Consider the following 15,999-nt stretch of genomic DNA (forward strand, 5'->3'; position numbering starts at 1 on the left):
CTTAGGGCTCAGTGAATCTAACCTAAAGATCCACTCTGCCTCTCTCTGCAGAAGGATCTGAGATCTGTTCCCACCTCTATCAAGTGGAGGAATGTGGTCTATTATTTTATGTTTAAACGCAGTAGGTGAATGCCCCATGAGTGCATAATGCCTGGCAACAGGCTGTTCACTACTGCCGGTGAGCACAGCTGAACGTAAGGCTTGCCTGTGTTGTGCCATCCGTGTCTTAAATTGGCAGTCGGTTTTACCGACGTAAAACTTACCACACGGGCAAACCAAAACGTAAACTACGTATTTTGTAGAACATGTCAGTCTGTGCTTAATGCGAAAAACTGCATTAGTATATGGATGCTTTATGCTGTCACCGGTCCACATATACCCGCATGTAACACACCCAGTGCATTTTACACAACCTAATTTAGCTGTGCCGAAGAATGGATTAGCAGGTTGTTTGTCAAAATTGGTAATATCACTGTGGACTAAGAAATCTCGGAGGTTGCGCCCCCGAGAATAACTGGTGACAAGTTTTTTGTCAGACAGACCAGGGAGTTCACTGTCGGAGGAGACTATCGGCCAATATGATTTAATGGCCCTATGTGCCAGGCTACTGCCAGTGTTGAACCTGTTGGCCCAAAAAATTCTGTTATTGATTTTTTGCTTTTTGTTTCTAAGAGTTTTGGCCCGGGGGATTTTTAGAACTCTGTTCTTAGTGGCCAAGAGAACATTATAGTCATACCCTCTGTCGAGTAACTTTTGAATCATGATATCTAGTTGGATATTTAAATCATGTTCATCGCTGCAGATTCGACGAACCCGCAACATCTGGGAATAAGGTAATCCTTTAGCTACAGATGCTGGATGGAAACTATTTGGGGATAATAACATATTCCTGTCTGTTGGTTTGACAAAAAGTGATGTATTCAAACATCCATCATTAATAGAAATGCGCACATCCAAAAAATCGATAGAGGTATAAGAGTGATTACAAGTGAGTTTGATTGGACTAGCACTAGCATTCTGTCGATTTATCACATCAAGGAGAGCCTCTTCTGTGCCTTTCCATAAGAAAATCATATCATCGATATATCGAGAATAATATACGATGTTGTCACTAACCGATGTATCTGTGAAAAAAATGTCCCTTTCCACAGCCATCATATAGGCGTTCGCATACGATGGGGCCACTGAGGACCCTATCGCACACCCAGAGACCTGGAGGAAAAATCGATTATCAAAAAAGAAATAGTTTTTGGTTAAAACCATCTCTAAAAGGTCACAGAAGAAGCTCACCTCAGGTCCAGAATACAATGGATCACAGGTGATTAACTGGCGCGTAGCAGCTATCCCTTCTACATGGGGGATACTTGTATAAAGTGCATTAACATCGATGCTGCAAAGTATTCAATTTGATGGAATCATGGGTAAAGAATTCAATGCGGTAAGTAATGCAGTGGTATCCTTCAATGAAAAGGCGGAGCCTTGAACAACCGGCTGCAAATACACGTCCAAATATGCAGACACGGTCTGAAACAGTGACCCCCTGGCAGAAATGATGGGTCTACCAGGGGGGTGCTCCAGCCGCTTGTGCACCTTTGGAAGTGTATATAACAGTGGTTTACGTGGGAAGTCACATGTCAATAAAGATTTCACTTTCTTATTGATCACCCCAGAATCAACAGCTGCTGACAAATATGATTCCAACTCTCGTTTGAAAGTGGGAGTGGGATCGGCGGACAAAGGTTTATAGGTAGCAGAATCAGCGAGTTGACGCTGTATCTCCAACCTATAATCCGTTAAATCTTGTATAACAATCGAGCCGCCTTTGTCAGCGGCCCGAATAACTATGTCTCGCCTGTTACTGAGGGATTTTAAAGCAGAAAATTCATCCTTATTTAAATTAGGATGTCGTGAGACAATGACCTCATCCAACGGATCAATAGAAGATTCTACCATGCGTACAAAGGTTTTAATTGAATTATTCAGTGAGGGAGGGTCAAACTTGGACTTGGGGGCCAATTTGGAAAGTTCCACAGGTAGGCGTTCAGCCGATGGAGTATTGTCCCGAGATCCATAATATTCCTGGAGTTTTAATTGTCTATTCAATTTGAACGTCTCTGTTTTCCACAGGAATGGATCAAATCTTGTGGTAGGGACAAATCTCAATCCACGCTGTAGAACATCTTTCTCTACTTGAGTCAGGGGGGTAGAGGAAAGGTTGAAAATCACTTCTTGTTCACAGGGGGTTTGCGAGCCCTGGATACGTTTCCACTGTCCTCCCCTCCGACAAGTTCCCCGTCTCCGGCCACTTGGGCTCGGGTACGTACCGCTAAAGGGATCACTCTTTTTGTTAGAGGCACCCCTGCGGCGTTGATCAACCTCACTGGCAGAGTCAGCCGAATCTACAGAGGATCCCGAATGTGGTCCTCTTCTGGCTCTGCGTCGATTCCTAAAACGATTGGAATTACCATGACTCGAATTGCCAGTTAACCACCCGTATACATTCTGGGTCTCATAATCATTCTTTACTTTACTGAACTTTTCTCTTTTATACTTAAGTAAGTCCCGTTTGTAGATGTCAATTTGGGCCTGTAGTTTCTCAAGCCATTTTTCAGAGGGATCGCTTGCCAGAGTGTTCTTACATAAATGGTGAGTGATTTTGGTATTCATTGCCCTGATGAAAAAGAGTAAACCTCTTTGAAACGTTGGCATCAATGCTTTGTGTCTGACTGTTTCATTGTCCAAGTGCCGCCGTGCCCTCTATCGCTACCTGTGGAGGTCCCATACTCCTAATTCGAACGGAAGGCAACGGACGCAGAAATCCTTTATTAGTGAGTGCCAGGACTTATCGATAATTATATATATATATATATATATATTCTGAAGACCTTTAGGTCATCCATATGCGAGTAAGATCTATCTTATTGATAAACCGTACCATGGCTTAACTAGCTGGCTAGAAACATATGGGTATGCCTTGGTTTAGCCATTTTGTAATTAGTATGAGCGCCCTTTAATGAGTGAGAGGGAGATCACCGCCCACTAGCAATAGGAGTGCGGAAGTGAAGGCGAGTGGAACGCATCATGCGTCTTAGTGACGCAATGCGCGGGTGCCGTGATCTCTGCTAGATTGAACCATACTTCCGACCGAGTGCGGTTCAGCTAGATGGAACGCAAATGGCGTCCACAGCTACCGCCGCTGCTACCGCAAGTCTCCGGAGGAGAGGAGACTGATACTAAGGTAATGTAAGTGGTGCGCTCTAGTTATAGTTTAAGCTGACATATTGGATTTGTGTACAGATACGATATTAGTCTAGATATTACAATATTTTGTGCTGAGGCTGACTTCCGGGGGTGTGTGCCATTGGTGACAGGTTGGAGGGTATTTAAACCCTATGTGAGCATTGTCTGATAAGCTGCTGCTTCCTTGGGTGGTCTTGATGAAGGTCCCCCAGCGGACCGAAACGTCGACCTATGCCTGATGTCTGAATAAACCTACTATTTTGAAAATGTATCAGCCTGGTGAGTGCTCTCTGCCTTCTGCAAAATTATTATATATATGAGGCAGTAATGGTAACCGTTACAGCATTAGTGCTGCCCATACTCTTGCTGAAAGAGGCCACTGCCACCAGGGAATACCATTGCCGTGAAGGGGTGTACTTGGTCTGCAACAATACTTAGGTGTGTGTCAAAGTAACCATGTGGTTGTTGTTGCCTAAAAGGTGTCATGTCCACTGCCCAGTGCCAGATTAAGTCTTCGGGGGACCCCCTTGCATTTGACACTAATGGCCGCAAACTGCATGGGGATATTACACTGTCGAAACACAGAGTAAAGTTAAAGGCAGTATAAACTTGGTCAGTGGGTAACTGCGGGGATGGGGGGGGGGGGTGGGTTACAGTATATGTGTGTGTGTGTGTGTGTGTGTGTGTGTGTGTGTGTGTGTGTATATATATATATATATATATATATATATATATATATATATATATATTCTTACACATACATAAATAACACATGAGAAGCCTTTGTTTGTCCCTCTGCACCTTACTCTGTAGGACTATAGGAGACCTCACAGGCTCAGTGCTGCCTCTGATTAAAACCCCTTCCATGACTAGGCTGCTGCTGTCCTCCATGGGCCGGAGAAGCATGTAATGAGCTTCACCAATCAGAGCTCAGCACAAACCTCTCAGCCTCTGCCCTCTTTTGCAAAGTGTCATGGGACTTGGTCAACTTGCAGTAATGCACTGCACACTTGTGTACTCAGTGTGCCTTGGCACCCCATATGCTCAGCACCATTAATCATTGTCACATTGGCAGATAGGTGAAGCTGCAGCACTACCCCACTCCCATGCACAAAACCATTAGCGTAAAAAAAAAATCTATTTACACCACAGGGGGACCCGAGCTAGAGGGGACCTAGGGGTACTGACCCCCTTTGTCCCCTGCCACTACCAATAATTTATACTATGGAGGCTCACAGCGCACTCCACCATGCTGCTGTTCAAATTGAGGGGTAGGATTCGGCCTTTCTTGTGTGGCGCGGATGACTTAGCTTCTACCGGCATCATTTGCACGAATGAGAAAAGACTGGCACAATGCCTTTTGTTTTCAATGTGCGGCCACCATCTTTCCAAAAATATCCCTGGGAAGAGGATACCATCCTTGAGTAAAGGTTTACTCTAGGTCTATAGATTGTAAGCTTGCGAGCAGGGCCCTCATACCTTTTTACCTGTCTGTAAATACCGTTTGTTGTATCACTGTCTCCTATTGTAAAGCGCAACGGAATATGCTGCGCTATATAAGAAACTGTTAATAAATAAAATAAATAAGTAAAATGGGAGGGGTAATTGGTATCCGCCCCTCGGAGCCACTGCTCTTATGAAGCAAGCTTTGATGCGCTCTGTAATCGGACACCTTTCTTTCATAGCTAGTACTACATTTTTCAGCAATTTGTTTTATAGTAGCTCTTCTAAGGGATAGCACCAGTCATGCTAGCCTTAACTCCCCACGTCAGTGAGCCTTGGGTGCCCATGTCCTTATCACCAGTTGTCCTTCTTTAGACCACAGCATACCAGGAACACCCCCACAAGACCTTCTATTTTGGTTATGCACTGACAGTTCCCAGTTTAACAATATGGCCCATATTTAAGTCACTCCGATGTTTACACTTGCTCCTCTCTTATTGCCAATACATCAACTTCACCAACTGAGTGTTTATTTGCTGCTTTAAAATCTATCCCACCCTTGACCAGTGCCATTATCATAATGACATAATCTGTTGTTCATTTCAGATCCTACACTAATGTTCTAATCTGTGTGTACCCATTATGAAGCATTCATGTCTATTCTGCTGGCTCCCCATTTGGTTTAAGTTAGATATATGGAGGGGATATCACCTACAAGTTAAAATGTAAACAGAGAAGAATACAGTATGCTGAGATTTGTGGGGAAGTCCTGTCCGGTTTTTACATTTTATATGTGGAGAACCCTTTTAAATGTGTCTGTAAATGTATAAGTGTGTATACAATATATGTACAACTTCTGCTTCTGTGTTTCATCTCATTCTGCCAGGAAGGAATGTATCTTCACCATTGATCCTGCCACAGCTAGAGACCTGGATGATGCGTTATCCTGCAAGCTGCTTCCAGATGGTATGGACCCCCACTTGTGTTATGTGACCAGCTTTTGGATATATGTGGCATTGTGAGCTGGGCACTTTTGTTCTGAATGTTACGACATTTGTGGCATGAGAGAAGAGCCAGATTGTATGTGCATGTGTGGGTTATAGGTACTCCCTCAATACAAATAGACTTCATAGTAACTGCATTGTGGTGAGTGAAACACAAGAAAAAGAAAATTGGTTTTTACATTAGCCCCCCCCCCCCCCCCCCTTTTCTTTCTTTCTCCTTGGATGGGCTCTGGTTCCTGGGCACAATAAGTTTCCGCAGCTTTGTGATTTCTAACACCAGGTTCATACAGCTGTACTAGAGGAATTTGGAGCAGAATCCTGAATGTGTGCCAGCTGCAGGGTTAGCAGAGTAACCTGCCAGGCTACCAGTGCAGGGGGAAACAGCAGAGTCAGCACTGTTTGTTTGAAAACCTTTTATGCTTTTTATGTGTAGGTTCCATCTGCTCCTGATGCTTCATTCAGCCCTCTAAGCAGTGATGTAATTCATATGCTGCACGTATGCCTGTTTTTAATACAAAGGAATGCCAGTGGCATGACATCACATGACAGCTACAGTATGTGACGTGGGATTTGGCCAAAGGCCAAATGAGATTTATACTCTGAAGAGTCTGTCTGTGTAAACGATTAATCTCTCGGGTGACAGAGCAGCTTGCTACCATCTATGAGACAGATTTTCAGTTTCAATGCTTTTTTTGTTAAATCACTTATGGGGGTATTCAATTGGTGACTATTTTTTTTTTGCCTAGGCACAGGCAAAAACACTGAGATCTGCAAATCTGATAAAGATCTATATGCAAATGCATCCAGATTTACACGGAAACACCATTTTTTTCAGATTCATTTTGGTGGCGAAGTTAAAATAAATAAAGTAAAAACCTTAACTTTGCTAATGCCAGGCATGTGTATGTCAATCATTGAATCACATGTGGACTCTACAGTATTCTATAAAGATGAAGGAATAACAAAAACAAAGATAATAGACAGAACAGCTCTGCAATGTCTGTAGCAGGCATCTGTTTCTCCTCTGAAACCATTCTTCCTGTAGTTCCAGTTCCTGCTCCTCCTCCGCTGTTCTCTGCTCCTCCTGGGCCTGTACATTTAGGATTTCTGGGAAATCTAATGTAGCTATCACATAAAACATTTTGAAACGTTTTAAAAAACTGTAATTTTAAATGGTATTTTAAACGGGTCTAGTGTTCATATTGCAGCAGATTACCATTTAAAAATACCGTTTAAGTACCATTCACATCACCAGTCAAGCCGTTTAACCTCTGAACACGTTTCTACCCACAGCTTATTTCCTGGTTCAGGGAAGGGACACAAAACAAGGGACAGCCTATCACAGTGCTCTAACCTTTATTTTTTACTAAATACCATTTCAGTGCCATTCAGACAGCACAAAAAACGGCTCTGAATTGGCTTTAAAACGGGTAGGACTCTGCTTTTTAAACGTGTTGAAATACCAGTTAACTTTAAATGGTATTTCAACTATGACACTTTCACACTGCAGCCTTAAACGTTTTAAAAGGCAAAAAAACGGCAATATACCGTTTTAAAAGTGTGATGTGAAAGCTACATAAAACAGAGCCATTATTGACATTTATAATGTAGGAGATCTGTAATCACAGTAGTAAGGCACCCGTTCATTTCGTGCATTCACTCAGATTTGAACTTGTTCGTTCAGCACTAAAATGTGCCACGACACAAGTCGGTAACTCCTAGATTATGGCTGGAGGTTCGTAAATTTGAAATATTAATTTCGCATTTTGAGTCCGATTTGAACCAAATAGAATACATGTGGGATACGGTATACATGTGGCATCACTGGTATTTTTCAGTAGATCATATACTACTTTAGAGAGTTTGTAGTCCATGACTTGTTGTGTTGCTGTAATCTGATCTAAAGGCAGATTTACAGGTTACTAGACAGGTGTCCTAGGCAAATGTATGTAGTTCGCTATGGAGGGTGAATGGAACAGTGGCTTTTGTGTGATTTATTAGACTTTTTACTTTTTTTTTTTTACTTTTTACATGTTTGTATGCTTTCAGAAAGTTTCTTGGGTGATTGAGCTACGTTAGACATTGAAAGGGTCATGTGCACTACGGCAATCCCGCCGACACAGATTTTGGTGGGGGTGGGAGGACCGGCATCGGCAAGTGCACACACACTTGCTGATGCTGCAAGCGTGATGAAGATGACTGTTATGCTGCAGCATGGCCGTAATTGACTCTGTCCTCCCTCGTCCAGACATGCTGGACGAGGAAGGGGGTTGTTAAGGCGAGGTGCGGGAGCACACCTTGTTAACTATGCACAGCTTACACACTGAACAATATTGTTCACAATATCATTCAGAAACCCCTTTCTGAACGATATTGTGATCAATATCCTCTAGTGTTTATGGGCCTAAATTGGTCAGTTGGGTTACCTGATTACACTATGCAAACATCAACTGTCTTTTTTTATTATTATTATTATTATTTTTACGAACAGTTAAGCTTGCACTTCAAAACAAAGGTTTATTTCCTATCCTTTTTTTTTTTTTTTTTATTAAGTTTCAGGCGTATCCATCCCATCCTGAGCTCTGACTGCTCACATTATGTAAATATATGTAACCAAATATTTACTTGGGGCTTCCATTAAAGGCCTTGGGATCTCAGGGGGTCTGCTAAAGGCTCCCCACCGTGGGGGATATCCTGGACCTTCTTACAGTTTGTTTGGATTGGCTGCCTGCTCCTGTTATCTCATGTCATGAGATCGTTCTCAGTTTGTCGGTTGTATAACCCAACTTTGAAAGTTCAGGCGGATAACACCGGGCTTATTAAATTAGGATTCTGAGTAATGCTGACACAAGCTAACCAGTTCAGTGCTGCAGGGAGACATGCACCCCAGAGCAACAGAGGTTACAAGGACACATGTCTTATGTAAAAGTTCAACATGGATTTATAGTTTTTCCTGTGGTGTTTAACTACTAATCCTAAACAAAGATAAGATATAATACTGTGTGACTATGCAGCATTTGTAATCTTCGTTGAACATTTGTGACCGTTTCTATAGGTAATTGAGTTGACACCTATAAAAGTTCGACATGGCTTAGGTAGATATGGAGCATAGGTCGACTTGCCAAAGGTCAACAAGAAAAAGGATGTTTTTAAAAGGATTTTTTTGATTTATGAAAAAAGGCGGTTTTTCATACCCTAGGGCTTGGAGAGAGATTGAAACCGAGCCTGAAGCATGGCTAGCGGACGCGTTACACTTATATATCCATGTTGACCTATAGCCTATCGACCTAAGGGTGTTGACCCAGTGTATGTCAACCTACATTGTGTCGACCCAATGACCCATAGAGGTTGCTTGGTGCTCTGCGTTTCAGACTGTCATAGCTCTTAAGTACCACCAGTGACTGAAATATATGGCGTGCCCAGATGAAAAGGAGACTCTTGCTGTAGTGGCGTTGTATCTAATCACAGTGCGTTAATGTGTTGGCAGATAGATGGCGTGGTGTTTTTCCCAGTTGAGCATGTGTAGTGAACAGCTTTGCCTCACTTTCTTTTTTCCTGGATGGTGGTTTTGTGCAGTTGGATGCATGATGGATTCCTCCAGATCAGTGCATAGAGCGGTTATCCAGTTTCTTTGTGCAGAAGATGAGCATGCTTCAGAAATTTATCGCAGTATGAAGGCAGTGTACAGACAGCAGTGTCTTGCACGGGGCACCATATTCCGGTGGTGTCAGCATTTTGAGGCGGGATGCAAAAGCATCAAAGACTTGCCACAACCTGGGCAAGTGCATGTTGTCACCAACCCTGCCACAATTTCAGCGGTGGAGGATCTCATTCATCAGAATTGTCGGTTCCACACGTGAAATTGCTGCTGCATTGTTTAGTAAGGGAACTGTTCATCACATAATCCACAACAAGCGCGGTTATTGCAGAGTTTGTGCATAGAATCTATCATGTATCCGACAAAACAACTTCCCAGGCATGAAGAGACTGAGGTGAAGCCGTTCACTACAAGTGCGCAACTGAGAAAAACGCCACGCCATCTATCGGCAAACACATTACCCCACTGCAGTTAGATACAACGCCGCTACAGCAAAAGTAACCGTTTGATTTGGGCACACCATATACTACACACCACTGTAATATTTATGGAAGTTCGCAAGTGGTTTAAGGTCTCAGTATTGTTCAGTTTATATACAATTTTCTTGTTGCAGGTAACTTTGAAGTGGGAGTTCATATTGCAGACGTGAGCTATTTCGTCCAAGAAGGGAGCGCACTTGATGTAATTGCCAGTGAGCGAGCCACCAGTGTATACATGGTCCAGAAGGTATGTTTGTATTCTCTGCATCTGCACCCATGTCTGAAAATCTTCCATTTGGCCGAATGGTATAAAATCATTACAATGTATTGCAGTTTAGTCATACCTGCCCCTGGACGTCTGTAACAGAACTACTGGGGACATGATATGTAACTGGCATTAAATATGTGCAAGACAATGATTGATTAGCATTCACATTCAGTATCTGAGATAAAACATAAAAAAAAGTTTGTGTACTAAAACCTTGTTTCATACACAAAATATATTTGTGTGTATTCCATGTGTTTGTACAGCATAAATGCAAGATACCTCAAGATACATTGAAATATAAAAATATTCTGAAATATGCAAATAAGCCGTTATCCAAAATTCTAGTTGAAGTTTTAAGTGGTGGAAGATAATTGCTACAAGCGGTATTACAGTTAATTATATATGTTTATATTATATTTTTAGTTATATTCTGTTTTATTTCATATTGCATAAAATGAATTATATTGATTTACATAATGGAAATACAGGTACTTATGTAGTATCTGGACGCCCGATTTTTTGATTGTATGCCTTAACTTAAGACATACAATCAGATGCGATGCGATGCGATCGACCCGATTTTTCCATAGGATTCATTGTAAAAATGGTCTTGTTCATTTCCCTACTATCCAAGTGGGCATGGAGTTGGCTATAAACCTGTGGCGAGCGAAGCGTGGCGAGCGGACGCAGATTATTTAAAATGTATTCCATGTCACCAAAATAATCTGCGTCCCCTCGCGGGGCTCGCTGCGCTCACCACGCTTCGGGCTCAGTGGCTTGCTTCGCTCGCCACAGGTTTATATCCAACTCCATGCCCACTTGGATAGTAGGGAAATGAACAAGACCATTTTTACAATGAATCCTATGGAAAATCGGGTCGATCGCATCTGATTGTATGCCTTAAGTTAAGGCATACAATCAAAAAATCGGGCGTCCAGATACTACATAAGTACCTTAATACATAATATATATCAGATATTAATTAGCAATAGACGGAATGAACTAAAAAAATATAATAGATAAAATCATACACTAAAAGGTCCATAATCAATGAAAAATAAACCAATTTGATAGCTTGAATTTTGGATTATATTCAGATAATGTCAATTCACGGTTTAGTGAAGGATTGATTTAGGTCTGTAGAAAAAAAACACAACGAGATATTGGCTAATGGCCAATTTTGATTAAGCGATTTTGACTAGATGCCCAAGAGAATTTGGTTAAGTGATTTTGTCTAACTAATAGTCTATGATCTAGTCAAAATTGCCTTGCCTGCACAGTCTATCTATGGTAGGAGATAAGCTGTGTACACATGGTCAAAAATCGCTGGCAATATGCTCACTGAGCATATAGAGCTCACTTTGACGTAAAACCCCACCCAAATGTAATTCTCTCTGCACAAGTTACATCTGCCCCACCTACAGTGCACATGGTTTTGTCCATCTAAGAAGGAATTTGTCAGCGAGTGAACTAGAATAAGGCCCATAGTTACTGTATGCCTCATTTTCACACTCAACAAAACCTGTTGACTCTATTTTGTAATCCCCATCTCTTAAGTATATAGCTAGATATGCAATCTGTGGGTTTTCTCCGTCCTTATTGCATGTCCCAGTTTATTCCCAAACTGTGTAAATAATAGAAATCTTAAAGCTAGCATGAATAAATTAAGACAAACAACCCAAAGGTTAAGGCAGGGGTTCCCAATCTTTTTCGAATCACGGCACCCTAGAGTATCCAAAGTTTTCCACAACAGCCCTAGGCCCCCCAAAAATATATAAAATTAAGTAGATTGTGCTTTTTAGGTCAGTTATGTGTTAAAGGGCATGATTTGCTTCTGATTGTACACATATTTTATGATTGGCAGCCACCAGCAGCTTTGTCCGTAAATAATTGATCATCAATAATTTGAATTGATCCTGGACCACCAACCCGTGGCACCCCTGCAAGTGTCCCGGGGCACCCCAGGGATACACAGCACACAGTTTATGATCCACTTTGTTAAGGCATATATTGAACCATTGTCCCTTTTTTTTATGCCCTATTGTTCAACAAAAGTTCTTTGTTTACCAAAACCACAGGAGACCCAGCTATGGGTAGTTCCAAAGCTGACCAGACAGGCTGTCTCGGTGTCATGTACTCACCTTGGTTGAAACTGTAGATGTGGTTTCTATACTTTAAGACTTTGAGACACAGGGCAGTATTCAATGAGAAAAATTCTCTGTGTTTTATGGCGAGTTTGTGCTTTTCTTGCCTTGGACGGAGACTTTTGCTCTCAAAAAGCGAGCAACCCTATTCAACGTGCACTTCTCGCCGTCTTTCTAAGTAATTTTCGCCGTGTCTCTCCGTGTAGCAATTCTCCATCTTTTCATGGAGAAGTGGAATATGAACTTTTACAATAAAAAGTTTTTTGTTTTAATTTTGGTGTAAAAAAATCAGGAATTTTAATCTGTGAAAGGGCATGCTATTTTTATTCATGTGCTTATAGCACATGAATATATATTTAATAAAAAAAAAAAATATATATATATATATATATTTTTTACACAGAGCAGCCAGCAGGGGGCCGGGAGCCGAGCCGCTCATTAGATATTCATATATTCACTGCACCCGATCATTACATATGCACGATCGGGTGCAGTGAATACCCGGCCCCCTGTTAGCTCTCCGGGGGGGCAGCCTGTGCTGCCTGGCTCCCGGGGAGCCCACCTCCCCCCCACATACGTTCTGGGGCAGGCAGGGAGACTTCCATCTCCCTGCCTGCCGCCGTCCTCAGGCTCCTTGCAGCGTCACCTCATATGCTGGATTGGCTGAGACTCGCCGTAAGGGGCGGCGAGTCTCAGTCACATTGAATACTATCTAAAGTGCCGTGGCGGAGAATCTCCGCAAAAACACGGCAAGTGCATGGCGAGCGAAAAAAAAACCGCTCGCCATGCACGGAGAATATTTTCATTGAATACGGCCCACAGAAGAAAGGAGGACACACCCCTGCTATTTGGGATATGGTAATTTGGTCTACAACAACTAGGTCGACACGGGTCTAGGTCGACATAAGCAAGGTCGACAGTCAAAAGGTCAACATGGGGTTTTTCACAGTTTTTTCAGTCGACGTGGTATGTATGCCCTACCATCCACTAGGGTGTGGTGGGAGAAGAAAATATTGTGCCCGAAGCATAACGAGTGGATGCGGTGCACTTGAAACTGTATCCATGTCGACCGTGTCAACATTTTGGTCAAAAATAGTGAAAAACCCCATGCTGACCGCTTGCGTCGACATAATGCTTGTTTCGACCTTGTCCCATGCCGACCTAATGCTTGTTTCAACCTTGTCCCGCGCCGACCTTGCTGCATGTCTACCTAGTGGTGTCAACCCAATGCTTGCCTATCTAGTTGTTGTAGACCAAATGATCCACACCCTGCTATTCCAGGGGTATAAACAGCTGCCAAAAGAACTAAGGGATATTATCTCTACTCCCAAGCTAATGAGTGGTATTGTTCTAGGTATTGCTGTGGAAACTGTTGGTTTGGTTTGTGTTACTGGAGTACGCTGAGCTGTTATCACCCACTCTTTTTAATAAACCACTGTTGGTTATTTATCGATCACTGTCTTAAGGTCCATACACATTGGGCGACTATGCCTAGCTATCACTATCATCACCCGGCGCCGTCGGCGGGGAGAGGACGGCTTTGCATAGCGCAGCGCTATGCAAAGCCGCTCATCTGCTGGTATTACCAGCAGATGAACTGCTTTCCCGGTGATGATGCGGGAGCGTGCAGCAGCGCTTGTTGCCGGGGCATACACACTGAGCAGCTTTCCCCCTGCCCGGCGCCGGCAGCGGGGAGAGTGCGGCCTTCCCGGCGATGTTGCGGGAGCGCGCAGCAGCGCTCACCGCGCATCGCCGGGGGAAACTCACTGTGCGGCTTTTAGCTGAAAGCCGCTCAAACTTGCTGTTTTGAGCTGCTTTCAGCTCAGTCGCCCAGTGTGTATGGGCCTTTAGTGATTTGGAACCCCTGGATCTTCACATATTGCCCCTATGTGGATTTGCTTGTTCTTTAAATTGAATTGCATAATTACTTAACAAATATAAGTGGCTTGCACACACTTGATATGGTAATGCACAACATCACATGTGAAGGATACATCATCTGATTTCAGTTTTACAGTAATCCTTAGTATACCCGTGAGTCTTTTATTGAGCATTGTCTCATCTAACTTCCTCTTACATGTAGTGTAAAGGTGCACGTCCTACCTTTGTCAGCACACGTGCTGCATTACCTAATAATCCTGTCAAAACCTAATACTATAGTGCCTTAAGTCACAATGTCAACACTACAGAAACTCTGAAATGGCAAAATCCCATTGTAATCTTGAGAAAAAAAGTTATTAGAGCAATATGATCAGTATTTTGAGGTTTTTGGAGCTGTATCATTTATTTCCAATCTGCTGGGTATGCACGTCCGCTTTGTTGGTCTACCACTTATAAATGCTTGTTGGTTTTTTTTTTGTCAGTGGAGCTGTAGAATGATGTCAGGCCATGTTAGTTGTATGCTTATTGTACCTAGCAGTGTTAATTGGCCGTGTTTATGATGGCATATTCTTTCACATTGTGATGTCACTGGGACCCCTACTGACCATGCAACGTTCGTCATTTGGAGCATACATATTGGCTGATAATTTGAACAATATTGCTCAGAGCCAAATTGGGCGAGATCGTTCATTATATCTCCCAGTGTTTACGCACTTTTACTTAGGGTGTGCTGATTGAGTCTCATGTTTGTTTGTTTGTTTAAAAAAAAAAAACCTTTATTGAAATCACATATAATGGACCCATGTTACTGTTGTAGCAAAGCTACAGAAAAAAGTTAGAAGCTCTTATATTTGCCAAAGAAAAATATCCAAATGAGTATGGGTCCATTTACACAGCCTACGACGCAGGTCCAGCCAGTGTTCTACCCTGGTCAGGACCTGGGTAGGATTCCATTGTAACTGGACCTGGGTTGGCCCCTTTTACACCAACACTGACCTGGGTCCAACCTGGGTATTATTGAGGTTTCTTTCCTTTTGCAGTTTGTGATTTTCTTTGCCATGCCATGATTCATGGTGACACTGGCAAGTCATTTCAATTAAATATATTAACGTTACAGTACAGATGGAGTGCAATTCATATTTGCAGGGGCCCCGTGGCAACAGAGCCCCCAGCCGCCTCCCCCGACACCACCGGCGGTCCTCATCGCCGCGACAAACCCCCCCTTAACCCTGCCCGTCCCTGAAGCGGAGACGGGCAGGGTCCCGCCGCTGAGAGACTGGGACCCATGCGCGTCCTAGTCTAATGGAGTGCCTCTCCGCCAGCTCTCACCAGTGGGGACGTTCTGGTGAGAGCCGAGCAAGAATGAGAGGGGCTTCAACTGTATTTTTGCATGGTTTATTTGGCGCACATTACAGTACTACTCTGTTTAGTTGTATGAAGGGTGACCATTGCTCTTAAAGGTCCGATACTGTACTTAACCGAGATTTTTATTTTTCATCAAATATAATTTTAGAACATACATAGATAGATATAGATCACCAGGCCAGTGTGTGGACATATAAAAACGTGACTTTCGCAGTTAGTTTGGCAGGGTGTGTTTACATTGGTGATGAAGAGGGTATCTACACTTGCAGTATATTTACTGGGAGGGAAGCGGGAGGCAAACCCACTTTTTGTACTAAATCCAGTGCACACATAACGGACGCATGCACTGGTTTTGCTTACACAGTCTGTCAGCAGCTTCTGGATTCTCAAAAGCGGCTTTGTCCCCTCCCCCACTCCCTCCCAGTAAGTAAAATGCCGGGCCCCAACCCAGCGTTTCAGCAGTTAATGATAAAACAATAAAAAAAAATGATTCTGAAAATTCTAGCCAGAGGGTCCAGCCTGTCCATCCGTGCTCCCTCCTGTCCTGTCTTTCTGTCCGTGCCCCCTCCTGTCTGTC

At 42.9% G+C, this 15,999-nt stretch overlaps 1 protein-coding gene across 2 annotated transcripts in view; it reads left to right on the top strand.

Annotated features, from left to right (window-relative positions):
* DIS3L2 (DIS3 like 3'-5' exoribonuclease 2) overlaps positions 1-15,999 on the top strand; it is a 291,824-nt gene that overhangs the window by 163,868 nt on the left and 111,957 nt on the right. For both annotated transcript variants that reach the window (XM_083177472.1, XM_083177474.1), the window contains 2 exons: positions 5,570-5,649; positions 9,899-10,011. In XM_083177472.1, the coding sequence (XP_083033598.1) occupies positions 5,570-5,649; positions 9,899-10,011 (193 nt within the window). The remainder of the gene's footprint in view (positions 1-5,569; positions 5,650-9,898; positions 10,012-15,999) is intronic.

The sequence above is a fragment of the Crinia signifera genome, chromosome 3, assembly GCF_055691185.1.
Source record: "Crinia signifera chromosome 3, ASM5569118v1, whole genome shotgun sequence".
In the NCBI taxonomy this organism is placed as follows: Eukaryota; Metazoa; Chordata; class Amphibia; order Anura; family Myobatrachidae; genus Crinia; species Crinia signifera.